General features: G+C 48.6%; 1 protein-coding gene across 2 annotated transcripts in view; it reads right to left on the bottom strand.

The window, feature by feature from the left end:
* PANX1 (pannexin 1) overlaps positions 1–25,855 on the bottom strand; it is a 61,768-nt gene that overhangs the window by 13,655 nt on the left and 22,258 nt on the right. Inside the window, exons 2-3 of one of the 2 annotated variants that reach the window (XM_064577160.1) lie at positions 5,536–5,720; positions 4,230–4,366 (exon numbers count right to left, since the gene is read on the bottom strand). In XM_064577160.1, coding sequence (XP_064433230.1) covers positions 4,230–4,366; positions 5,536–5,713 — 315 coding nt within the window. In that variant the 5' untranslated portion in view covers positions 5,714–5,720. The remainder of the gene's footprint in view (positions 1–4,229; positions 4,367–5,535; positions 5,721–25,855) is intronic. The other variant, XM_045894629.3, reaches the window with a different exon arrangement.

Below are 25,855 nucleotides of genomic sequence, written 5' to 3'. Positions count from 1 at the left end.
GGACTGGACATTTAAGCTGAGACCAGAACAGCACATTAGGAGGTCGGCGGATTAGAGGGGAGGGGCCATCAGGGAAGGTTTTTCAAAGGCAGGTGTGTGTGAGACAGCCAAGACACGTGAGAACTACAGGAAGTCAGGGTCCCCGAGGCCCAGGGGTGGTGGGGATGGCCTGGCGGTGAGGCTGGGGTTAGGGGGGTTTGCAGGGGCCAGTGGGAGGGAGAACCGTGGTAGCCAAAATAGCTTGACTTCTAAAAGAAATCTAGACATTGTGTAGGGACATTGGAGGGTTCTGTTTAGGGAAAGGACAGTAAGGCAAGAAAAAGAGTGGGTACAGTTAGTGGGAAGGGGCAAAGGGGGAGTACGAGCGAGGGCAGCAGGAGAGCACACGGCAGGAGTCCAGGAGAGAAACGGCACTGGCGGGGCTGGGGACCCCGCGACACAAGAGCCCGTGGGAAAGCACGACTGCTGGGCTGGGTGGCTGACACAATGGAGCAGGGAGACAACAGCAAAGCGGCCCTCAGATTTCTGGCTGAGGGAATAGGGCAGACAGTGGTGGGCACAGTGGGGCCGGGCAGGGAACATGTGCTGGAGGCACGCGCTAGGTCTTTGGGTGCACGAGCTCAGGGCGCAGCTGGGGGTCGGATCTGGAGCTCAGGAGGGGCGGGGGTTGCAGACGAAGACCCAGGTGCTGATGGCAGAGAGGAGGAAGCCAAGACAGATGCCGGGTGAGGTGATCCAGGGAGAGGGGTGGCGTGAGAAAGGGAGGGGCCTAGGACAGAGCCCCGGAGGAACCCCAACTTCTCAGTGATGGGCAAAGGAGGAGTTCACCAAGGAGAACCTGCCCCAGGAGTCCAGAGCGCTTCTGCAGAATGAGGGCATGGCCCACAGGACTGCACGGCTGAGAGAAGTCAAGTGGGATAAGCCCCCCCCCGCCCCGGGGGAGAGGCAAGCATTTACGCAGCAGCATAGGAGATGCCAGGGATGTGGGGAGAGCGCTCGGGTGGACAGATGTGCCAAAACGTGCATGAGGAGAGAGCCCGCGGGAAGGGAAGGCTGAGGATGCAGAGGACAAAGACGGGGATGCGGTGTGTCTGCAACCAGGGGGATGGGGGGTCCAGAACACAGGGGGCCAGCCATCGGTCAGGAGGGGTGGGGGCCTCTTCCATTTCTCGGAAGGGAAGGAAACTGCTGGGGCTGCCCTGGCGATGTCTGGAAGGAAGCTGGGGCTGTTCTCACGTCAGAGCTTCCATTTTCTCTGAAAGTGGCGGGGAGGGCCTCAGAGGGCAGGAGGTGGTGGTGGGGAGTGGGATGCCCTACTGTAGTTCCAGGTAATGACGAACTCAGAGCGCGGCGGCCACGGGAGCGGAGGACACACGGAGAGGGGGGCAAAGTCCTCGGAGAGCAGACCGAGGGCCCATGCCAGCTCGGCAATCCTGAGTCCACGGAATGTGGAGAGGCCAGAAGAAAACCATCAGGAAGAACTCTGTTGAGAAGGAATCTGGCAGCCCCACGCCCAGGTATAGGCCCACAAGACCTGCAGGCAGGGCCTTCCTTGCACAGATCCCCGTCCTCCCGTGTTCGCGGCAGCATTCACGGCGAGAGCTGTGAGGCAGAAGCCGCCCAGGGGCCCACGGAGAGATGCGTGGACACACAAGACACAGTCAACACATGAGACAGAGTATGACTCAGCTTTAAAAAGGGAGGGAATTCTGATCATGCGATGACGTGAGCAAAACCTGAAAACACTATGCAGAGTGAAATAAGCCAGATGTAAAAGGACACATCCCATAGGAATGCAGCTACAGGAGGGCCCTGGGAGGGTGGACAGAAGACAGACAACGGACAGTGGGGGCCGGGAAACACAGGGGGTCAGTGTTTGACGGGTACAGTTTCAGTTTGGGAAGGCGAGAAAGGTCAGATGGATCTTGGCAATGGTCGCACATAACTTAACGCCACTCAACTGCACACCTGAGAACGGCTAGGAAGGTAAGTTTTAGGTGGTGTGTATTTTATCACAATTAAGCAAAACACCGGAAGAAGAAATCGGTGTGGAAACAAAGCAGCTACAATCACAGAGTCTGGCCGGGCCAACAACGCCTCTGTTATGAAGACACCAGTCACAGTGGATTAGGGGCCCACCCCTACTCTGGTAGGACCTCACCTTAACTAATTCCACCTGCAACAACCCTATTTCCACAAAAGGTCCCATTCGGGGGTACAGGTGTTAGGACATCAATACATCTCTTAAGGGACACAATTCAACATATAACACCACCCAAAGGAAGACTCGGTTTTCTTATACATTGGTTATTTTTTTATCGACTGAAGTTACACATGAAAAACCGGACAAGAATTTGAGGCTCTGGATGAAGTTACCTGCCTCTGGAGAAGATTTATTCCTGCTGCTGGCTGGTGGGCAGACTAGAGATGCTGACCATCCTCCTATCTCCTCATTCCATCAGTACTGAAATGATTCAAACCAGGACTCTAGTCCCCATAAGGGCTGGTCTCATTTAGGATCATCCCTTACTCCCCAGGAACAGACTTTCAAGCCACGGGTGTTGACCAGGGTCCTTTCAACTTAGCTGGTCCCAACTCTAATTTCTGTCCCCAGCCCTATGAATCTGGAAAGATCTCTCAGCCAAACTTCCATCCAAATAAGCTGGACTGCCACCACCAGAAAGAGAGCTCCCCAGTCTCTCACTGACACTGGAGACTGAAGGCTTGGCTGCCCCCCACCGCTCCACATGGTCTCTCCTTCTCTAGTGCAGGGGAACTGGACAGCCAGGGACCTGACTCTAGTCTTACAGCCAGCAACTAGTCCTGCTCCCCAGCTTGCTCTCTCTAGGTGCCCTTCACCTTACACTACAGCAAAATCCTTGAGTTTCTTCCTTCTCTAAAAGTTTCACAATCTCTACCGTCCCTGCCAGCTCTTATACTGGGTGAGCCAGATTATACATTCTTCTTCTGTGGCTCCGTTAATGCCCAGCCTGGCGACCAGTTACAACCTCCCTTTTCCTAAGAGCATCGTGACAAAGGCACGTAAGCTGTAACAGCATGGATTTTGACTCGCAAACAAGGCTGTTCAGCTTCTGGAACTATGGCCATTCATAGCATTATTGGTTGGCCTGGCTACTGAGACATGCAGAGTTGACGGGGACCCAATGGACGCTAAGGCTAAATGTCGAAGAGAAAAGCCCAACCCCAAAGAAGAAAGAAGTCATTGTAGGGCATCACTGTGCCTGATGGCACGCAAAAAATAAACTGGGGAAGAGGCCTGAGTCATAGCAAAGGACTTAAACTGTTCTTTTTTAGAAAGAAGGACGTATGTTCAACAATAGGTCAAGGCTGGAGACAGTCAAACTTCAGCCTTCGGCTCTTCAGAAAATAAAATAGCATGCTTTCCTCAATGGAGGAGAAAAGCAGAAGAAACACAAATCTTCTATTTGTCTTCATGATGGACAAAAGAACCAGTGATTGAAAATAATAACAGGCTGACGCAGAGTCCTACTTCTCTGTGCACAGAGAAGACCTACTGGAGCCACTTCATTACACAGAGAACGTTCTCCTGCACAAACTGGCCAACTCCAGCTCAAGTTCCCCACTGCCCATCCTCTCCGCACCTCCACCTCCACCACTCCCCTGACAGGGAGCTCCTAACTGTCTGCACCTCTCCTCTGTCGGACACAGGCGTTGCCCTCGTCGTGTGCCTCCACAGTATCTGGCCCCAGCAGAAAGCAAAGGAATCTGTCCCAGGCTGGGTTGCAGCCAACACCCCCAGAGAGAGTCATCACCAGGCTTCCTGATGTTCTAGCAACACACTGTCTAGAAGAAACTGAAGTGTATGCTGGCCCTTACTGTTCCCAAGGTACCCTGTGAGCACTGAAAAGGCAGCGGCCAAAGCTAGGTTTCAGTACTAGCTCTGCCCCCGTCTAACACTGCCCACCCGGGCATCCAAAACGCACTGGGAGCCTACTCTGCGCCAGACGCTGCTGGGCAGTACGGGTAGGAAGGGGACTAAGACACAAGAGGCGCCCCCTTTTAGGTACGGAGCTAAAATCCAAAGAGTGCCTCAGCTTCCTCAGCGGCTAGTGAAGGTGCTGGACCAAGTCATGGCTGAGGTCTCTTTATGACCCGCGTGCCCGCGCTGCGGGCTGGCCATGCTCTCTGGGCCCCCGTTCCCACATCTACAGAGCGGACAGGTGAGATTCGCAAGCGTCCCCAGTTACCTTATGCAGACACAGCGGAAGGCGTCCGGCATCGCCCTGCAAGGAGGCCTGCTGAACGGCAGCCCAACAGTACGAATCCACGAAGGCAGCCTGCCGCCAGGAGAAGGAACTTGGGGAGAAACAGCTTATCTGGGTACCTGAGAAGCAAAAACAGTGCCAAATAAATGCGAGTGCGGGGTCCGGACCCGCCCCCGCCGCCCCCCAGCCCTCCCTCCCATGAAGTGAAGTCATGGAGCACCACGCCAGGCATAGGTCAGAGCTAAAACCCAGCGCCCAGGTTCGTATTTAGGCTATCGGAGAGACTTTCGGCCGACGCTGGCAGCTTGGGCTCAGCTGGGGAAAGCTCTGGAAAGAAGTGAAGCCACCATAAAAAGAAAAAACGGCCAGGAAAAGAACCAGGGCCCAAAGCGTCGCAGGGAGACATGAACAGGGTTGCTTGAATGTGGGTGAGGACTGAGAGGAGGGAGGGGTTACAGGGCAGGGGCAGGGGGAGGAGGGTCGATCAGAAATCTGGACTAGGGGCGCCTGGGTGGCTCAGTTGGTTAAGCAACTGCCTTCGGCTCAGGTCATGATCCTGGGGTCCCGGGATCGAGTCCCACATCGGGCTCCCTGCTCGGCAGGGAGTCTGCTTCTCCCTCTGACCCTCCTTCCTCTCATGCTCTCTGTCTCTCATTCTCTCTCTCTCAAATAAATAAATAATAAAATCTTGAAAAAAAAAAGGCATTAAAAAGAAATCTGGACTAGAGGAGGAGTCCTTCAGAACAGAGAAGTCAGGGGGCGCCTGGGTGGCTCAGTCGGTTAAGCGTCTGCCTTCGGCTCAGTTCATGGTCCCAGGGTCCTGGGATGGAGCCCCGTGTCAGGTTCCCTGCTCGGCAGAAAGCCTGCTTCTCCCTCTCCCACTTCCCCTGCTTGTGTTCCCTCTCTCGCTCTCTGACAAATAAATAAATAAAATCTTTAAAAAAAAGAACAGAGAAGTCAGAACTTCGAGCCTGATGAGGGGAAGGCCAAAGGAACATCTGGTGGTAAGTCACCGGATGGCAAATCAGCAGTTTTCTGTCTCCTCCAAGAAAAAAGGCGGCATGGGCGAAAGCACAGGCCAAGCGGGAGCGTGCAGACCCGCAGACAGGGGCACGGGTGTGGGGTGGGCCGGGGGGAGGCGCGCGGGAGTGTGAGCTCGGCAGGTGCAGGGGACCTGCGGCTCAGGCCCAGAGCAGCCACGCCGTCTTCTGTACCCCGCGCGGCCAGACAGATGCTAACGGCTTGGGCTCTGGTGCTGGTTCTATTCAAACCCAACCCTGCCACTCACAGCTGGGTGACCTCAGGTCACTCCACCTTCCGAAGCCAAGGCTCTCCAAGCGGACACTGGCGTCCCCGTCTGCGTTCTCAGTACACTGCCTGGTTCCCAGTAGTCGCTCAGTAAGTACTACATTCTTCTGTATGAAGTAACTAGCAGGTGCTGTGATTGCTTGGGAGAGTAGGGGCATGCCCACCCTAGACAGAGGGGAAAGGGATGGCAGAAAGGCACTCAGGTGGACTTCCCTAGCCTCTGGGACAGAAAAAGCCCCAAAGGGTCAGCTCCCTCTGGGGAGGAGGTGGGATTTATACTTGTGGGAGGACAGGGCAGTAACGGGGATGTTGTCCAGGGAGCAGATTCTTGTGGTGGCGGAGGTACAATGGGCCCAGAGCACCCCCCCGCATCAGAGACTTCTATGCCCGCGGACATCAAGAAAAGACTTCTCAGCAAGAGCCCTTAGAGGAGATGGCTATGAAAAGTCACATGCCATCCGAAAATGTCCAATAATAGGGTAAGTTCTTGCCATCTAGGAATGGCTTAAACATGAGTTGGGGGTAGGTCATGGATTTCCAGGACCTCTCAATTCTCGTATCCCATTAAACTTGAGTTCTTGCATTTTATAAAAATAGGGTAGTCAGAACAGCACTGAGCCACCGGGCTAACTTCACAAAGCTCTTGCGTTAGCATGACTTTGCTAAATGCTGCCCAGGCGGTCCCACCCACCCAGGCTTACTGAGCACAGCCACAGATACACAGGAAGGAGAAACAGGCCCAGGGTTAGACATGGATGAGTGACTGGCCCAGAGAATAGTATCCAAGTGCTTTCTCATGAAAATGGACAGCGCTAGTAGGATTTCATGAAAATCTGTCTGGCCTGTATATCCTTTAGGTATAGTCCTCACTGTGCACATAGCCAACACATCGTAACATTCTTTCTATAGGAAAATGTGCTGCCAAGTCCTGTCTTGGGACCTCCAAAACCTCCCCCAAGGCACTGGTGGGAAGTGCCAGAGCATAAATAACTAAACTTTTTACACCAAAGCTTTTGCAAAAGAGGAAAAAAGAAAATATAATTGAGTCTAGAGAGATGGAAACTGGGGCAGCACTGAGCTCAAAAGTAAATGTTCTTCATCTGGAATGGAAGGTCAGAAGAAAAGACAACAGACAACCAATATTCACGGAACACTAAGCAGCCCTTAACTCATTGCCTCATTTCAACCTCACAGCTAAATCGGAGAGAGAGGGAGAAAATGAGATCTTCTCTTCCTTTTACCCTGGATGAAACCAAAGCACAAAGTAACCCCTACCCAAGCTAGTAACTGGTAACGGCAGAATTTTGATCCCTCAGTCTCTTAAAACACTCCTCTCTAGGCCAGTTGCTGCAGTGAGGGCACACTGGGGAGGTCCCAGGAGCCAGGGTCTGTCAGAAAGGAGGTGGTTTGAGCAAGGGGTCCCTCCAAGTGACCAGGAGGGGCAGAGCTTCCTGGGAAGAGTCAAGGACAAATCCAGGAAAGGAAACAGATCAAGCCCCGAGGGGTACTTCCAGGCCAGAAATGAGAAACCAAGTTAGTCCAGAGCCAGGAAGCAGCAGGAGCCAAACTGGTGGGAGTGGAAAAGGGGAGAGCAGGAGGGTGCGGGGGCTGCTGCGAGCCGGGCTGTGCAGTCCTGCACCTCCACCGGCGGGGACTAGCCCAGCCTGGCTTCCAGGCACACCTGGCAGGTGCTCAGCTGTTGCCGGAGCCTAGGATGCTCGAGACCTGGGCCATCCTGACTCACCTCTCCAAACATACTTCCACCACCTCTATCTCATTTAGTCTTCAAAATGATATTGGGAAATAAGTAAGGTGCTTTGCATATTTTCCTAGCGGTCTCCAGTACAGAAAGCTTCCAGGTTCTCCCTCTTCCTCTGTTTTAAACTGTTTGCCAGATTATTCATCCTAAAAGCCCAGTTCTGGTCTTCACACTCTCTTGGCTCAACATTTTTTTTGCTGGTTCCCGCTGCCCAGGGTACAAATCCAAACTGATGCTCCAATCCAACCCAATTATTGCTGTGGCTTGCACAGGCCTGATTTGTTCCTAAAATCTGTGCCTTTCCTCACACTAGTCCCTCTGCACGGGGGGCCTTCTGTTCCGTACTTGTTTGTTAAGTTAATGCCCCATCCACACTGTCCACTGCCATGGGCCATCTTTCAAAGCCCAGCTCAGATGTCACCCTGTCCATGAAGCTTCCCCCCACGGAGCGACCCAAGCACTTTAAAGCCATCAGAGACATGCAGATAATCACCTCTGACCAGACTGTATAAACATGCACATGTGTCTTATGTCCTCCAGTCGTATCTCAACTCTCGGCCAGCAGGACGGACACACACACACACACACACACACACACACTGTCTTTCTGGCTCTCTCAACCTCACACAGCACCCTGTATCAAACAAGCGACACCCGTCTGCAGCTTTCAACGGTTCGGACAACTGTCATAAGTACTGTCTCAATCAAGCATCCCGGTAAGACAGCACCGCCCCACTGGACAGTTGAGCAAATGGAGTCCGCAGCTGGCCCGCAGCCGACCCGCATCTATCCCGCAGTGATCCCGCAGCCAACCCGCAGCGATCCCGGAGCCGACCCACAGGCACCTCCCACGCTCCTCCCGCTCCGCTCGGCTGTGCCGGGTGATGGCCGGATGAGCGCTCTGATTTCTGGGGAGTAGCTTTAGTGAGACATGAACTGCCTTCACACTGTACAGAAAGCAAGAAATGAGTTTCAGATTTACACCGGGAACAACAAAGAAGCATACCTTTGGACTTGCTGAGAGCGCAGAGGGAGCTGTGGGCTTTACATTTATGCGTCCGGCCAGATGCGGTGAAAGATTGCGGGGAGGGAATGTGTGCTCACGTGCCCCGTGAACGTGCACGACACCTGCTAAGTGAGGGTCCCACGCCACCGACATCTCCCTGTCCGTTCACCCTCCGGCCCTAGCCTGGAGCCCAGGGGCAGGTCACACAGGCCCCGGTGTGGCAGCCCTGGTGGCCCTCGGCCCAGCTTACCCCTGCGCCCGCGGCCGCGGCAGAAGCAGCTGGTGGAGAACTCGAGAGCAGAGGCGCCTAGAGCGGGAACCGGAGCGGGGAGGGCAGGCCGGCCGCCAGCCCCTTCTCCCAGCACCAACACCAGCTGCACCTGCTCTGGCCTCATTTTCCTACTGCCTTTCTCTCTTTTCATGGCTTTCTGTTCATTTTTATGCGTTACTAACCTCCAGCTGCTTAGGAGGCCTGAGTTCTGCGCAAGCCGCAGGCCCACTTCTGACGGCCAGACACATCCACCCTCCCTGGGTGCTGCGCGGGGTGGGGTTAGCTGTCCGGCCCTGCGGCTTCGCACCACGGGCGAGCGCCCCGCACCGGCCCCGCGGCTTCACGCCACGGGCGAGCAAGCCGAGCCGTCCGCCTCTGCAGCTTCACGCCACGGGCGACTGTCGGGTAGCATCGGAAGCAGGCCTCCTGGCAAGTTAAGGAAACTCATGCAAACCTCAGGTTTAACAAAATAAAAACAGAAACAGAAAGATCTAGTTAACTGGCTAGGAGGACTTTCGAGGAACTTTGGAATGGAAGATTCTAAGCTGAAGGAACCAACACACTGAAGTGACTAAAGGGGCAGCGGAAGGCGGGCAAAGGCAACGACCCCTTGCTGTGCACTTCTACCCTGCTCTTCCAGAGGAGCAAAATGAGGCACTGGGATCTCGTGGCTAGTGGGTTGCAGGGCTGGGATCTCTACCCAAGTCTCCATCTTTACCTTCCAAATACAAGAAAGAGGAGACAAAAAGCACTGGCTATGGAAGAAAGTGGGTCAGAGATGGTAGAACGAGAAGGAAGCGGCCAGGAGTTTCTGTGAGGGAAACAGTAAATCCTGGGGTGCTTATCCTGGGAGGCACAAAAAAAAAAAAAAAAGAGTGTAATAATGATTAAATAAATTATAATCTTAGTATCTATATAGCATTTTAAAAATTCACAAAATATTTCTATTTTGCAAACGAAAAATGAGTTCTAATTCACTTTAATGTAAATTATACACACACACAACTCACATGTACACACATGCAGATATGGGGATCCAGGTAGATCATAACACAACCTATAAAGCACTGAATTTGAATGTTCTGGCTAGATTTTAAGGTTGCCAAAAAACCCTGAGAACTATTATAAACTCTTGAGTTCAGTGAGAATAATCACAGAAAGAGGACTGTGAATGTGTGGAAAGAAAGAGATGGGTAGTGGTCAGCTCTTAAAAATAAACACAGAACAGTAAACAAGCACAAGAACGAAATCAGGTCTGACTCTTTTTAAAGTATCTTTCATTCCAGTATAAGACTTGGATGAGCCAAAGGACCTGTCCCAGAGGGTCATTTCCTGCGAAATACCCACAGCTCCCAAGCATGATAAAATTCAGTAAGATTGCAAGAATCTTAGAATAGCATCTCTTTCTTAAAAAGAACCAAATTCCTCCCCTTTTGCCTCTCCAGGAGACATCAACCCAAAGCCATCTCTAGCTTCAGACAGCAAATACGTACATTCTGGAAGTCCCAAATGGTCTACTAGCACCTTCATTTGCAGGCACTGACCCCAAGGCACATATATGTTTCAAACCAGTGCGAAAATGTAAAAATGTCTATAGCCCACACTGACAAAAAAAAAGGGGGGGGGTGGCACTGAATTGAAACAACAGTTTTCCGTTAAACCAAATTAACTCACCAGGTCTCTGTTTTCCACACCCCAAACCGATTTTTTTTTTTTTTTTTTAAAGAGAGGGAGGTGGGGCAGAAGAGGCAGAGGGAGAGGGAGAGAGAGAATCCCAAGCAGGCCCCATGCCCAGTGAAGAGCCTGACATGGGGCTCGCGCTCATGACCCCAAGACCATGACCTGAGCCAAAATCAAGAGTCGGACGCTTAACCGACTGAGCCACCCAGGCATGCCCCAAACCGGGCTTTTAAAGAGAACCCAACCAGGGCTAACACCAGCTAAGACAGGCATAATCAAGTGCCGTCTTGTAAATGAGTTCCGAGTCCCGAGGTACTTCACTACCCATCCCTGCAGTACAGAGCCAATGGTTTTCCCCCTTGGGACCCAACCAATTAGACAGAGGCCCCATTGGTGCACGACGCCCTCACTAAATGGACCGGAAGAACAGCCGGTACCTACCAACCTGTGGGCCAGGCTGGGTGACCCCTAGACCGCACAAAGGGAACACACGACCTAGCTTGGTGAGCCTCAGACGAACGGAACCTACAGGCTGCTTTCATTCAGTCCAGCATTGATGGCGTAAACAGCATAACAGAATCCAGCTTGCTAAGTGCAGCAGCAGCAGGAGAAAAGGAAGCTGGTCTCAGACCCCAGCTGCACAGAACCATGGGGCCAGATTACACCCAGAAGAAAAGACTGGAGAACTAAGTAGTGGTCTGAGCGGTTTCTTTCCTGTGGTGGAGAACCCAGAAAGTCTACACCACAGGAAAGAACAGCTTGTATAAACCTGGCGTAAAACCTGACGACTATCCAGTGAATAAAATTTCTGTGACCTGGGTACCAGGGCAAAAAAGGCACAAAAAGAACTCAATGTCCTAGGAAAGAGGCAAAATAGTACTTAGTATATGTAAATGTTATTTTATTTTTAAAAATTTTAACATCTGAGGGGCGCCTGGGTGGCTCAGTTGGTTAAGCGACTGCCTTCGGCTCAGGTCATGATCCTGGAGTCCCGGAATCGAGTCCCGCGTCGGGCTTCCTGCTCAGCGAGGAGTCTGCTTCTCCCTCTGACCCTCCTCTCTCTCACACTCTCTGTGTCTCATTCTCTCTCTCTCAAATAAATAAAATCTTTAAAAAAAAAAAATTTTTTTAACATCTAAGATTAACTCAAATACAGAAAATTATAGAAAATAATATAACAGACACCCCCCCTTTTTTAAATTAAGCATTTTATTTTTTTTCAGACCTACAGAGAAATTACAGGAATTTTACAATGATGTTCAACCATAAAAAGGAAGGAATTTCTGCCATGTTTCACATGGATGGAACTTGAGGGCATTCTGGTAAGTAACATAAGTCGGACAGAGAAAGACAAATACTGTATGATCTCACTTAGATGTTTTATCTAGTAAACTAGAAACAGAGAACAGTTTGGTAGTTGCCAGAGGTAGAACATGGGGGTGGGGTACATGAAATGGGTGAAAGTCGTCAAAGGGTACAAACTTCTGCCTATAAGATAAATAAGTCCTGGGGATGTAATATATAGCACAGTGACTATAGTTAAAACTACAATACTGTATTATATACCAAAAGCTGCTAATAGCAAACAGATCTTAAAAGTTCTCATCACAAGAAAAAAGACCATGTGGGGTGATGGGTGTTAACTAAACTTACTGTGGTAATTATTTTACAATATATACGTCTGTGAAATCATTATGTAGTGTACCTTAAATTTATACAATGTTATAGGTCAGGTATAGCTCAGTACAACTGGAAAAATGACATAAAATCTGTAAACACCATAAAATACAGTATCAGCATAAAAAAAAGCATTACAGTGAAATCACAAATACCCACCGTCAACATTCTGCCACATGTTCTCTCTATACATGTATACCTAATACATACATCTCTTTTTCTTCTTGAACTGCTTGTGAGTAAGTTGCAGCGGTTATGACCCTTTCTCTCAGAAGTGTGTATCTTTTAAGAACAAAACATTCCTATATGACCCAGCGCAATTATTGATTTTTTTTTTTTAAAGATGCAATACTGGGGCCCCTGGGTGGCTCAGTCGGTTCAGCGTCTGCCTTCAGCTCAGGTCATGATCCCAGGGTCCTGGGATCGAGCCCCACATCGGGCTCCCTGCTCAGTGGGGAGCCTGCTTCTCCCTCTCCCTCTGCCTGCCACTCCCCCTGCCTGTGTGCTCACTCTCTCTGTGTGTCAAAAAAATAAATAAAATCTTTAAAGATGGAATACTGCTATTGGTATTCGGATTTTCCCAACTCTCCTTTAGAGCAATTCTCCCCCCTCCAATCGGGCTCCAGTCCTGCACCAGACGCCATGCATTCAGATGTCACGTGTCTTTAGTCACCTTTCACCTCATCTGGAAGCGTTCCACAATCTTTCTCTGTCATCTGCAGCCCCTACGGGTTCTGTGTGAGGCTCCCCTGATTTCTGTCCATCTGATTGTCCGTGCTCCGACCAGCTTCTGCATGACAGGCAGGACTCCCCCAGGAGGGCACGGGTCCTCTGCAGGACACCCGGGGAGGCACTTAGCATCGGTTTCCTCCAGGGCCAGTGACGTCACATACGACAGCTACTTGCTCGAGCTGCTCTCAGGGCTCTTTCTCCCTGAGACAGAAGTTGTCTGTGTGGAGATCTCGGACTGTGGAAGTATTCGGTTCCCCAGCAAGCTTTTACCCAGTGGTGAATCAGACACTTCCATGGTGGGTGCAAAATGAAGGGTTTCCAACTTCATCCTTCCCTCTGCGTGTGTTAGTCAGCATTGTACTGGAAAGAGGAACTTCCCCTTCCCCCAATTTATGTTTTTTAGTACTAAGATGTGCTCATACAGTCTTATGTTTTTCAATATTTTGTCATCTCTTGCTCTTACTCATTTTGATGCACAAACCGTTTCCGACCCGCGCCATGCCCGTGGTTTCTGAGCACTCTGCACTTCGTGGCATGGATGTTCTGGGCTCCTCTTGTACTTTCCCTGCCCCAGCCCTGCCACTGGCCGTGTCTTCAGGGAGGAGCCCTTGGTTCCTTTTAGTAGGTAATACGATTCCTAAACCCAGGATATGGATGCAAGATGGGCTCACTGCTCCTAGCTGCCTTCAGCAGACATGGCGAGGAAACCCATCTGTTTGTGTGTGTGTGTGTGTGTGTGTGTGTGTGTGTGTGTGAAACAGAGTTTATACTGAACATTCAAATTCCAATTTAACACCGCTGGCCTTCCCCCAGTCCGTATTTGTGTCTTCTATCTTTTACAGTGAGACCCCCTAGATTCCAAATATACCAAAATATACTCATTTTCTCAATCCTAAAATTCACACTGAATAATTGCAGAATTTTTAAAGCAAACATATCTTCTGATTTTCCTTTTAAGAGGTTTACTCTGGATGCTGTGTCCAAAACTGCCCATCCAGGGTCAAGAACAGAAGCAGACACTGGTCAGGAGTCTAGGAGACAGTATGAAGAAACAGTCACAGCATGCATCGGCCTCAAGTCTCTTCTGCTATTACCTCCAGGGCCCAGCCTGGTCCCGGCCAAAGGCATTGGGTCTGTGAAATGAAGAGCAATGTAAAAGGCTAGATGGAAGGCAGAAAAAGAAATCAACACAAACGTCTCTGCTATAATGCTATCGATATGTTAAAAAAGAATATTAGTGCTCTGCAAAATCACACAAAATCTGTACCTAGAGCACTAACCAAACAGCAACAATCCTGATAAAAACACACTAGGTGTGATGACAGGATATATAAGGAAGGCTGCTGAGTTATGTACACAAGAATAAAAAGCAAAATGCACAAAGTCCAGAGAGAACTGCCTGACAGCACTTTGAAAACACGGCACCTGGCCAATGGAGCCAGGAGGAAGAGCCTGGGGCGAATGGGCATCATGTACATGCCAAGGCATTAAGAACCGATGTGACTCCCTGTTACACTGGTATTCCCCTGTGTGCTGATCACATATAAGCTCCTTTCCATCACAGAATTGCCTACTAAAGGAGAACAGGAGTCATTTATTAAACACTGTGATCAAATAGGAATTAGAAGCTCTTGTTCAATCCAATAAAAGAGCCTATGGGCTAGTTATCATTTAGTCCCATCTGTCCGATGCAGAAATAAGGCTAAGAGTAACTTCCCAAGTCAGACAGCTAACACTTGGTATAGGGGCGACACAAGCCCACGTGTGTGGCCCTACTCCTTCCCCAGCATGACAGGAGCCTGCGAACGAGAGAGCAGGGAGGAGAGAGGGTGGAGGCACGGGGAGTGGAGAGGACAGGTGCAATACCAGGCCAGCCAACGACACAAGGGGAAGCAGGGAAGTGCCAGCCTCAATCTCCCCAGCAGCCTGGGCCTGAGCTCCAAGTTCATGAGAAAGTGTATTAAAAAACCACAGGGCTGGGCGGAGCAAGATGGCAGAGGAGTAGGAGACCTGGATTTCATCTGGTCTCAGAAATTCAGCTGGATAGGGATCAAACCATTCTGAACACCTACAAACTCAACAGGAGATCGAAGAAAAGAAGAGCAACAACTCTCTCATCAAAAAAGCAACCACTTTCTGGAAGGTAGGATGTGCGGAGAAGTGAATCCGAGGCAATATTTGGGAGGATAGACGGCGGGGGAGGGGCCTCCATCGGCCGCTTCTGGCAAGTGATAGAGCTGCAGAGCACAAAATTGGAACTTTTAGAAGTCGGCTCCGCTGAGGGACGTCGCTCTGGTGGCTAAGCGGGGGGTGGAACCCTCGTAGGACAGTGTGGTTTCAGGACCCTCGGGGTCACAGAAAGACGGGGTGACTGAGTGCAGCCGAGCTCCCAGGTATCGGAGAGGAGAAGCCTGCTGCAGAGACGGAGCCCAGGCGCGGGCTCCCAGCTCGGGGCTGCCATAAACCGTGATCTGCGGCACAGTCAGGCCACTGCTCCTCCAGCAGGGACCCAACAAGCGGCAGATCCGGGGAGACTCCCCTTCCTCCCCCGGGAGGAGCCACGCGGGAGTGCACCGCAGGGATCTGCTGGGTTTGGAGACCCTGCACAGGGTTGGGTGTCAGAGAGAGAAACGCTTGGGCACAGGACGGGTGAGCACAGAGTGCGGCTGGAGACCGGGAAGACGGGAGTGACTGACGGCTTTTCTCTGGGGGCTCACTGAGGAGCGGGGCCCTGAGTTCTCGGCTCCTCTGGGGCGGAGATTGGGAGGCCACCATCTTCACTCTCGTCCTCCAAAGCTGTATGGAAAGCTTGCAGGGAACAAAGGCTCCGGAGAGCAAACCCAAGCAGATTACTTAGCCCAGACCAGGCAAGGGCGGGCAATTCCGCCTCTGACAAAGACATTTGGGAACCATGGCAACAGGCACCTCCCACAGAAGATCAGCAAGAACAGCCAGCCAAGACCAAGTTTACCATCAATGAGAACGGCAGAACTCCAGCGCTAGGGGAATACTGCACATAGAATCCATGGCTTTTTTACCATGATTCTGTAGTCTTTCAAAGTTAACTTTTTTTTTAACTGTTTTTTTTTTTAATTTTTTTTTCCCTTTTTCAACCAACATCTTATCAATCCCGTTTTTAAAAAACATTCTTATTTTTCATTTTTAAAGTCATATTCTATCCCTTCATAGTAGTTACCCGTATATTTGGCATATATATATAAGTTGTTCTCTCTTTAAAATTTTGAGATAGCTTCTTCTAACAGATCAAAATATACCCTAAATCTCTAGTGTATGGTTTTTTCTACTCCCCTGCCTGATCACATTCTATCCCTTTTCCTTTTTTTTTTAAATCCTCTTCTTTCTTTTTTCAACTTATCAATTCCTTTTATAAAATTTTTTATAATTTCCATCTTTACACTCATATTCCATCCCTTCATCAGATCAACCCTTATTTTTGTACATATATAAGTTTTTCTTTCTTTAAAATTTTGGGAGGCACTTTCTTCTAACAGACCAAAATACACCCAAAATCTAGTGTGTGGCACTGATCTATGTACCAGACTGATCATATTTGATCATATTCTGTTTTTTTTGGTTTTGTTCTGTTTTTGTTTGTTTTTATCTTTATCTTTTTCTTTATTATTTTTTTCTTTTTCTTTTTTCTCTCTTTCCCTTTCTTTTCCCACTGCTTCAGGTCTTTTCTGATTTGTTTAGAGTATACTTTCTGGGGACATTGTTACCCTGTTAGCATTTTGTTCTCTCATTAATCTATTCTCCTCTGCACAAAATGACAAGACAGAAAAAATCACCTCAACAAAAAGAACAAGAGGTAGTACCGACTGCCAGGGACGTACTCAATACGGACATTAGTACAATGTCGGATCTAGAGTTCAGAATCATCACTTTAAAGATACTAGCTGGGCTTGAAAAAAATATGGAAGTTATTAGAGAATCCCTTTCTGGAGAAGTAAAAGAACTAAAATCTAACCAAGTCGAAATCAAAAAGGCTATTAATGAGGTGCAATAAAATATGGGGCCGCTAACTGCTAGGATAAATGAGGCAGAAGAGAGAATCAGTGATATAGAAGACCAAATGATGGAAAATAAAGAAGCTGAAAAAAAGAGAGATGAACAACTACTGGATCACGAGGGCAGAATTCGAGAGATAAGCGATACCATAAGACGAAACAACATTAGAATAATTGGGATCCCAGAAGAAGAAGAAAGAGAGAGAGGAGCAGAAGGTATACTGGAGCAAATTATAGCAGAGAACTTCCCTAATTTGGGGAAAGAAACAGGCATGAAAATCCAGGAAGCACAGAGAACCCCTCTCAAAATCAGTAAAAATAGGTCAACACCCTGACATCTAATAGTAAAACTTACGAGTCTCAGAGACAAAGAGAAAATCCCGAAAGCAGCTTCGGAGAAGAGATAAGTAACCTACAATGGCAGAAACATTAGATTGGCAACAGAACTATCCACAGAGACCTGGCAGGCCAGAAAGGACTGGCAGGATATATTCAGAGCACTAAATGAGAAAAATATGCAGCCAAGAATACTATATCCAGCTAGGCTGTCATTGAAAATTGAAGGAGAGATAAAAAGCTTCCAGGACAAACAAAAACTAAAGGAATTTGCAAACACGAAACCAGCCCCACAAGAAATATTGAAAGGGGTCCTCTAAGCAAAGAGAGAGCCTAAAAGTAACATAGACCAGAAAGGAACACAGACAATATACAGTAACAGTCACCTTACAGGCAATACAATGGCATTAAATTCCTATCTTTCAATAGTTACCCTGAATGTAAATGAGATAAATGCCCCAATCAAAAGACACAGGGTATCAGATTGGATAAAAAAACAAGACCCATCGATATGCTGTCTGCAAGAGACTCATTTTAGACCCAAAGACACCCCCAGATTGAAAGTGAGGGGGTGGAAAACCATTTATCATGCTAATGGATACCAAAAGAAAGCTGGGGTGGCAATCCTTGTATCAGACAAATTAGATTTTAAACCAAAGACTGTAATAAGAGATGAAGAAGGACACTATATCATACTTAAAGGCTCTATCCAACAAGAAGATCTAACAATTGTAAATATCTATGCCCCTAACATGGGAGCAGCCAATTATATAAGGCAATTAATAACAAAAGCAAAGAAACACATCGACAACAATACAATAATAGTGGGGGACTTTAACACCCCCCTCACTGAAATGGACAGATCGTCTGCAAAAGATCAACAAGGAAATAAAGACTTTAAATGACACACTAAACCAAATGGACTTCACAGACATATTCAGAACATTCCATCCCAAAGCAACGGAATACACATTCTTCTCTAGTCCCCATGGAACATTCTCCAGAATCGATCACATCCTAGGTCATAAATCAGGTCTCAAGTGGTACCAAAAGATTGGGATCATTCCCTGCCTATTTTCAGACCACAATGCTTTGAAACTAGAACTCAATCACAAGAGGAAAGTCAGAAAGAACTCAAATACATGGAGGCTAAAGAGCATCCTACTAAAGAATGAATGGGTCAACCAGGAAATTAAAGAGAATTAAAAAAATTTGTGGAAACGAATGAAAATGAAAACACAACTATTCAAAATCTTTGGGATGCAGCAAAGGCAGTCCTAAGAGGAAAGTATATAGCAATACAAGCCTTTCTCAAGAAACAAGAAAGGTCTCAAATACACAACCTAACCCTACAACTAAAGGAGATGGAGAAAGAACAGCAAATAAAGCCTTAAACCCAGCAGGAGAAGAGAAATAATAGAGATCAGAGCAGAAATCAATGAAATAGAAACCAAAAGAACAGTAGAACAGATCAACGAAACTAGGAGCTGGTTCTTTGAAAGAATTAACAAGATTGATAAACCCCTGGCCAGACTTATCAAAAAGAGAAGAGAAATGACCCAAATCAACAAAATCATGAATGAAAGAGGAGAGATCACAACCAACACCCAAGAAATACAAACAATTATAAGAACATATTATGAGCAACTCTATGCCAGCAAATTAGAGAACCTGGAAGAAACGGATGCATTCCTAGAGATGTATCAACTACCAAAACTGAACCAGGAAGAAACAGAAAACCTGAAAGATCTATAACCACTAAGGAAACTGAAGCAGTCATCAAAAATCTCCCAAAAACAAAAGCCCAGGGCCAGATGGCTTCCCAGGGGAATTCTACCAAACATTTCAAGAAGAATTAATACCTATTCTTCTGAAACTGTTCCAAAAAATAGAAATGGAAGGAAAACTTCCAAACTCATTTATGAGGCCACATTACCTTGATCCCAAAACGAGACAAAGACCCCATCAAAAAGGAGAATTACAGACCAATATCCCTGATGAACATGGATGCAAAAATTCTCACCAAAATACTAGCCAATAGGATCCAACAGTACATTAAAAGGATTATTCACCATGACCAAGTGGGATTTATCCCTGGGCTGCAAGGTTGGTTCAACATCCACAAATCAATCAACATGATACAATACATTAACAAAAGAAAGAACAAGAATCATATGATCCTCTCAATAGATGCAGAAAAAGCATTTGACAAAGTACAGCATCCTTTCTTGATCAAAACTCTTCAGAGTACAGGCATAGAGGGTACACACCTCAATATCATAAAAGCCATCTATGAAAAACCTACAGCGAATATTATTCTCAATGGGGAAAAACTGAGAGCTTTCCCCCTCAGGTCAGGAACGCGGCAGGCATGTCCACTATCACCACTGCTATTCAACACAGTATTAGAAGTCCTAGCCACAGCAATTAGACAACAAAAAGAAATAAAAGGCATCCAAATCGGCAAAGAAGAAGTCAAACTCTCACTCTTTGCAGATGATATGATACTTCATGTGGAAAACCCAAAAGACTCCACCCCAAAACTGCTAGAACTCATACAGGAATTCAGTAAAGTGGCAGGATATAAAATCAATGCACAGAAGTCAGTGGCATTCCTATACACCAACAAGAAGACAGAAGAAAGAGAAATTAAGGAGTCGATCCCATTTACAATTGCACCCAAAACCATAAGATACCTAGGAATAAATCTAACCAAAGAGACAAAGGATCTGTACTCAGAAAACTATAAAATACTCATGAAAGAAATTGAGGAAGACACAAAGAAATGGAAAAACGTTCCATGCTCATGGATTGGAAGAACAAATATTGTGAAGATGTCAATGCTTCCTAGAGCAATCTACAAATTCAATGCAATCCCCATCAAAATACCATCCACTTTTTTCAAAGAAATGGAACAAATAACCCTAAAATTTGTATGGAACCAGAAAAGACCCCGAATAGCCAGAGGAATGTTGAAAAAGAAAACCAAAGCTGGTGGCATCACAATTCCAGACTTCCAGCTCTATTACAAAGCTGTCATCATCAAGACAGTATGGTACTGGCACAAAAACAGACACACAGATTAATGGAACAGAATAGAGAGCCCAGAAATGGACCCTCAACTCTATGGTCAACTCATCTTTGACAAAGCAGGAAGGAATGTCCAATGGAAAAAAGACAGTCTCAAATGGTGTTGGGAAAATTGGACAGCCACATGCAGAAGAATGAAACTGGACCATTTCCTTACACCACACACAGAAATAGACTCAAAATGGTTGAAAGACCTCAATGTGAGACAGGAGTCCATCAAAATCCTAAAGGAGAACACAGGCAGCAACCTCTTCGACCTCAGCCACGGCAACTTCTTCCTAGAAACATTGCCAAAGGCAACGGAAGCAAGGGCAAATATGAACTATTGGGACTTCATCAAGATAAAAAGCTTTTGCAAAGCAAAGGAAACAGTCAACAAAACCAAAAGACAACCGACAGAATGGGAGAAGTTATTTGCAAATGACATATCAGATAAAGGGCTAGTGTCCAAAATGTATAAAGAACTTATCAAACTCAACACCCAAAGAACAAATGATCCAATCAAGAAATGGGCAGAAGACATGAACAGACATTTCTGCAAAGAAGACATCCAAATGGCCAACAGACACATGAAAAAGTGTTCAACATCGCTTGGCATCAGGGAAATCCAAATCAAAACCTCAATGAGATACCACCTCACACCAGTCAGAATGGCTAAAATTAACAAGTCAGGAAATGACAGATGTTGGCGGGAATGTGGAGAAAGGGGAACCCTCCTACACTGTTGGTGGGAATGCAAGCTGGTGCAGCCACTCTGGAAAACAGTATGGAGGTTCCTCAAGAAGTTGAAAATAGAGCTACCATACAATCCAGCAATGCACTGCTGGGTATTTACCCCAAAGATACAAATGTAGGGATCCAAAGGGGTACGTGCACCCCGATGTTTATAGCAGCAATGTCCACAATAGTCAAACTGTGGAAAGAGCCAAGATGTCCATCGACAGATGAATGGATAAAGAAGATGTGGTATATATATATACAATGGAATATTATGCAGCCATCAAAAGAAAAGAGATCTTGGCATTTGCAACGACGTGGATGGAACTGGAGGGTATTATGCTGAGCGAAATAAGTCAAACAGAGAAAGACATGTATCATATGACCTCACTGATAGGAGGAATTCTTAATCTCAGGAAACAAACTGAGGGTTGCTGGAGTGGGGGGTGGGGTGGGAGGGATGGGATGACTGGGTGATAGACACTGGGGAGGGTACGTGCTCTGGGAAGCGCTGTGAATTGTGGAAGACGGTTGAATCTCAGATCTGTACCTCTGAAACAAATAATGCAATATATGTTAAGAAAAAAAAAAAAAAGAAGAAGATAGCAGGAGGGGAAGAATGAAGGGGGGGAAATTGGAGGGGGAGACGAACCATGAGAGACGATGGACTCTGAAAAACAAACTGAGGGTTCTAGAGGGGAGGGGGGTGGGAGGATGGGTTGGCCTGGTGATGGGCATTGAGGAGGGCACGTTCTGCATGGAGCACTGGGTGTTATGCACAAAGAATGAATCGTGGAACGCTACATCTAAAACTGGTGATGTAATGTATGGTGATTAACATAACAGTAATAATAAAAAAAACCACCACAGGGCCAACAAGAGCAGCCCCCGGTGGCCAATGGCTGGGGTGTGAAGACTGACCCCAGAGCACCTACTGCTGTTTTGTGCAGAGCAGGAAGACTGTTGGTGAGGTGGAGGAAAGGAGCCTGCGGCCATTCGCTCAGCAGGGATGGAGGCTGGATGCATGGAAGGACAGGGCCAGATACGGACACTGTGTCATCACAAAGGCCACAGCGGGAATCGGACGTGTGAGGGCCAGGATCAAATTCTGGTGGCAAAGCCAGACCAGCCCCACCTCCACCAGAGGAAATGTGGTCTTGATTTCTGCACTGTGAGAGCACGGCGGGGAAACGAGGCACCGTTTCAAAATGAGCACGAGACATGGATGCTGCCCCAAGAAGGAGGTCAGGGGCATGAGGTCAGCTTAAGAAAAATGTCAAATAAGCAGACCCTTGAAGGCCCAGGGGCCATTTCCTAGACACTTTTAAGTATAAAAGTGTTGGAAGAAAATTACCGTCTAGCCAGTCTTCACTGACACAGAGGCCTGATCTGTGTGGAACCATGTGGATCTTCAGCGCACTTGGAATGATCTGAATGTCCCCTGTACCGACTGGTTTACTTCTTGGTCTTATCTTCTACGGCTCTCGAACACCTGGTACCCTGCAAGTCTGCCGTGGATAACTGGGATCTTAGATTTAATGGGGCCACAGCCTGAGACTAGACACAACTTTGTTAAGTCCTTTTGCATCCTCCTCTCCCTCAGTGATGGCTTTTCAAAGCTAGCTTTTGGGGTTCTGGCAACAAAGGAACCCTATTGTGTAGGAGAAGGCCTTGAGTGTCTCAATCCGGGAATGAATCAGAGATTGGTGACTCCGATAAAATGAAAAGAACTTACAACAACTGTTACCATTATTTAGATAACTGGTCATGAGACTTCTTTGCAAATACAAAGACATTCTAAGTAGACCAACACTGGTTTCAGGGCAAACGCTCTTTTCTTAAGAAACCTTAAAAAAGAAAAGGGACGTTCAAGCTCATCCGAGCTGGGCATTTAAGGGCTCGGGGCTTTTGTGCCAGCAGTGTTATCAGAGAGCCACGGACCCCTGCCCTCCCCGAGTGCTCCGTTCTTCCGGTATCTGTTACGGGGCAACAGAGCACAAGTACTCGCCCTAAGGTACGCAGAACTCACGGGTGTGGAGCCCAACCCAGCACGGATTTACTGGACATCTACTGCGTGCCTGGTACCATGGGGGACACGGGGGATTCCAAGATCAGACACGGTCCCTGTCCTCGAAGAGCTTACAGCACAGTGGAGGAGGCCAAGACCGTGAACGCTAAGGATAAGAGACAGAACTACGTAAGGGTAATGGCTAGGCCATGCCGTGTGTTCCTATGTGAAGGGAGGGGGACCCAGGCTGGGGAACCAGCACAAGCAAACACTTGAGTCTGGAGCTCGCAGCTCGTTATGAAGGGGAGCGGAGCACTGTGCCTGAACACAGAGCCCAGCTGGACATCAGGGAAAGGACATCCTTGCAGACTTGATTCTGTGGTGCTGGCAGGGAGGGCTCGGCAGGGTGCGGTGCGGGAGCTGTGTTCTAATGTCCTTGGGGCTGTCCTCCACACAGCCGTGGTCCTGATGACCTGCACAGGCCGAAGTGCCGGGCTGGGAGGGGCTGGCCATGACCATAATGGAGCAGACAGCCTCCCTCCCCACCCCCAGCAGGAATGCAAGCGGTGGGGAGGTCGACCCCACAGCAGCAGAGCCCATGCCCCAGCATAAGTGAGCAGCTTCGGTGCTGGGGTGCGAGCCTGCCCTGCTCCCTGTCCGCTGTTCCTTGCTCACAAGACGGGTGAAGGGCCAAGCACACGGGCTTTGGAATCAGAGCTGCTTTCCAGCCAGGCTCCTCGGGCCCCTAGGCTGGTTATCTGACCTCTGCGGCCCTCAACGCCTCATCCATCGGGGTCATCTGTGCCGGGGTATGGTTAGCAGCCAATCTCCCCCGAGTGCCAGCCCTGTCCCAGACATCAGTCTGGTGCTCTCTGTGCTGATCCATTTCATCCTCTGTGCCCCGTGAGATGGGCTCCATTATTACCCACATCACTGAGGAGGACACTATGGAACAGAGGAATTATGTAACTTGCCTGAGGTCTCACAGTGGATGTGTCACCCGCCAGGGTGAATCCAGGCAGTCTGGCTCCAAAACTCACATCCTTTTTTTTTCTTTTTTAAGATTTCCTTCGGGGCGCCTGGGTGGCTCAGTTGGTTAAGCGACTGCTTTCGGCTCAGGTCATGATCCTGGAGTCCCGGGATCGAGTCTCGCATCGGGCTCCCTGCTCAGCGGGGGGTCTGCTTCTCCCTCTGACCCGCTTCCCTCTCGTGCTCTCTGTCTCTCATTCTCTCTCTCAAATAAATAAATAAAATCGTTAAAAAAAAAAAAAGATTTCCTTCATCTCTTTGAGAGAGAGAGCGATAGTGACAGCATGAGTGGGGAGAGGGGCAGAGGGAGAGGGAGAAGCAGACTCCCCACCGAGCAGGGAGCCTGACGCGTGGCTCGATCCCAGGACCCTGGGACCATGACCTGAGCCGAAGGCAGACACTTAACCAACTGAGCCACCCAGGCGCCCCCAAAACTCACATCTTAACCACTATCCCACAGTCTTTCAAAAGTGAACAACATGTAACTGTCTGGCAGGATTGCCGCTCAGCAAACACTGTGCTCAGAGGACTAGCACACAGGTGGTGTGGGGTCTGTGGTGGCTTCATGCAGTATAGGACTGTTCTTCAAAATCCACAAGGAACTCTTAAAACCCAACAGTAGCGAAACAACTCAATTTAAAACGGGCCAAAAACCTTAACAGGCACCTCACTAAAGAAGATATGCTGATAGAAAATGAGTGTATGAAAAGGGTCTCCACATCATATGTCATCAGAGACGTGCAAATTAAAACAGGGTACCAGTACCCGCCTACTAGAATGGCCAAAATCTGGAGCGCTGACAATACCAAATGTTGACAAGGACGGGGAGCAACAGGAACGCTCGTTCACTGAGACTGGGAATGCAAACACATGCAGACACTTGGAAGGCAGTTTCTTACAAAACTAAACATACCTTTACCGCATGATCCAGCAATTGTGCTCCTTAGTATTTGCCCAAAGGACTTGAAAACTCACATCTGCACAAAAACTGCACATGGCTATTTAGCAGCTTTATTTATAATCGTCAAAACCTGGAAGCAACCAAGATGTCCTTCAGCAGGGAAATGGATAAAGTGTGGCACACAGAGACAACAGGATACCCAGCACTAAGAGGCAGTGAGTCAGCAAGCCATGAAAAGGCATAGAAGAACCTTAATGTAAATGTATATGACTAAGTGCAAGAAGCCAACGGGAAAAGGCTCCAACTCCACGACACGGTGGAAAAGGCAAAACTACAGAGACAGTAAAACCATCAGTGGTTGCTGGGGGTATGGGGGGAGGCCTTGAATAAGCAGAGCACAGAGGATTTTTAGGGCAGTGAAAATATTCTGCACAATACCATAATGACGGACACATGTCATTCACATTTTTCCCAAGCCCACAGGATGTACGACTCTTGCGGGGGATGTTGATGATGGGGAAGGCCGTGCGTGTGCAGGGGCAGGAGGTATCTAGCAGATCTCCGTACTGCCCCTCCTTTTTGCCGTGAAGCTAAAAATGCTCTAAAACAGTAAAGCCTTCATTACAAAAGGTAAACACGTACACGTGTATATGCACACACAGGAGCTGTTAATCCTGGTCCTAAAGGCAGCAGAGGAAGGCAGACATTAAGTGCAGAGGTAAGCGGCATCTCCCTTCAGCTGGCCCCCTCGGGGCCCGGGCCAGGCCCGCCCAGAGCTGCAGCTTCCCACGGGCCCACAGCACATAGGCCTTCCTGCTCGGCCAGGTGATGAGCGCCGACCGCTGGCCTCACCCAGGACCGGGCTTCCACACTGGCTCTGGGCCGCTCCTTCCTCACCGCCCCGTGCCAGGCCAGGCTACGCTTCCCAGGCGACCATGGAGCCACAGAGCAGAGCTGCTGCACAGGACCAGCTTGGGGCCTTCCCAGACTGGCTCCAGCATCGCAGGAGAGGCAGGCGAGCCCCTCGGTGCTCAAAGAGCGCCCGGCAGTGGCCCCCCCAAACTGT

Source organism: Mirounga angustirostris, unplaced genomic scaffold (genome assembly GCF_029215605.1).
Source record: "Mirounga angustirostris isolate CCGP_5_RB_7025 unplaced genomic scaffold, mMirAng1.0.hap1 SCAF_13, whole genome shotgun sequence".
Taxonomy (NCBI): Eukaryota; Metazoa; Chordata; class Mammalia; order Carnivora; family Phocidae; genus Mirounga; species Mirounga angustirostris.
The sequence above is the reverse complement of the archived record's forward strand: the minus strand, read 5'-3'. Positions and strand labels throughout refer to the sequence as shown.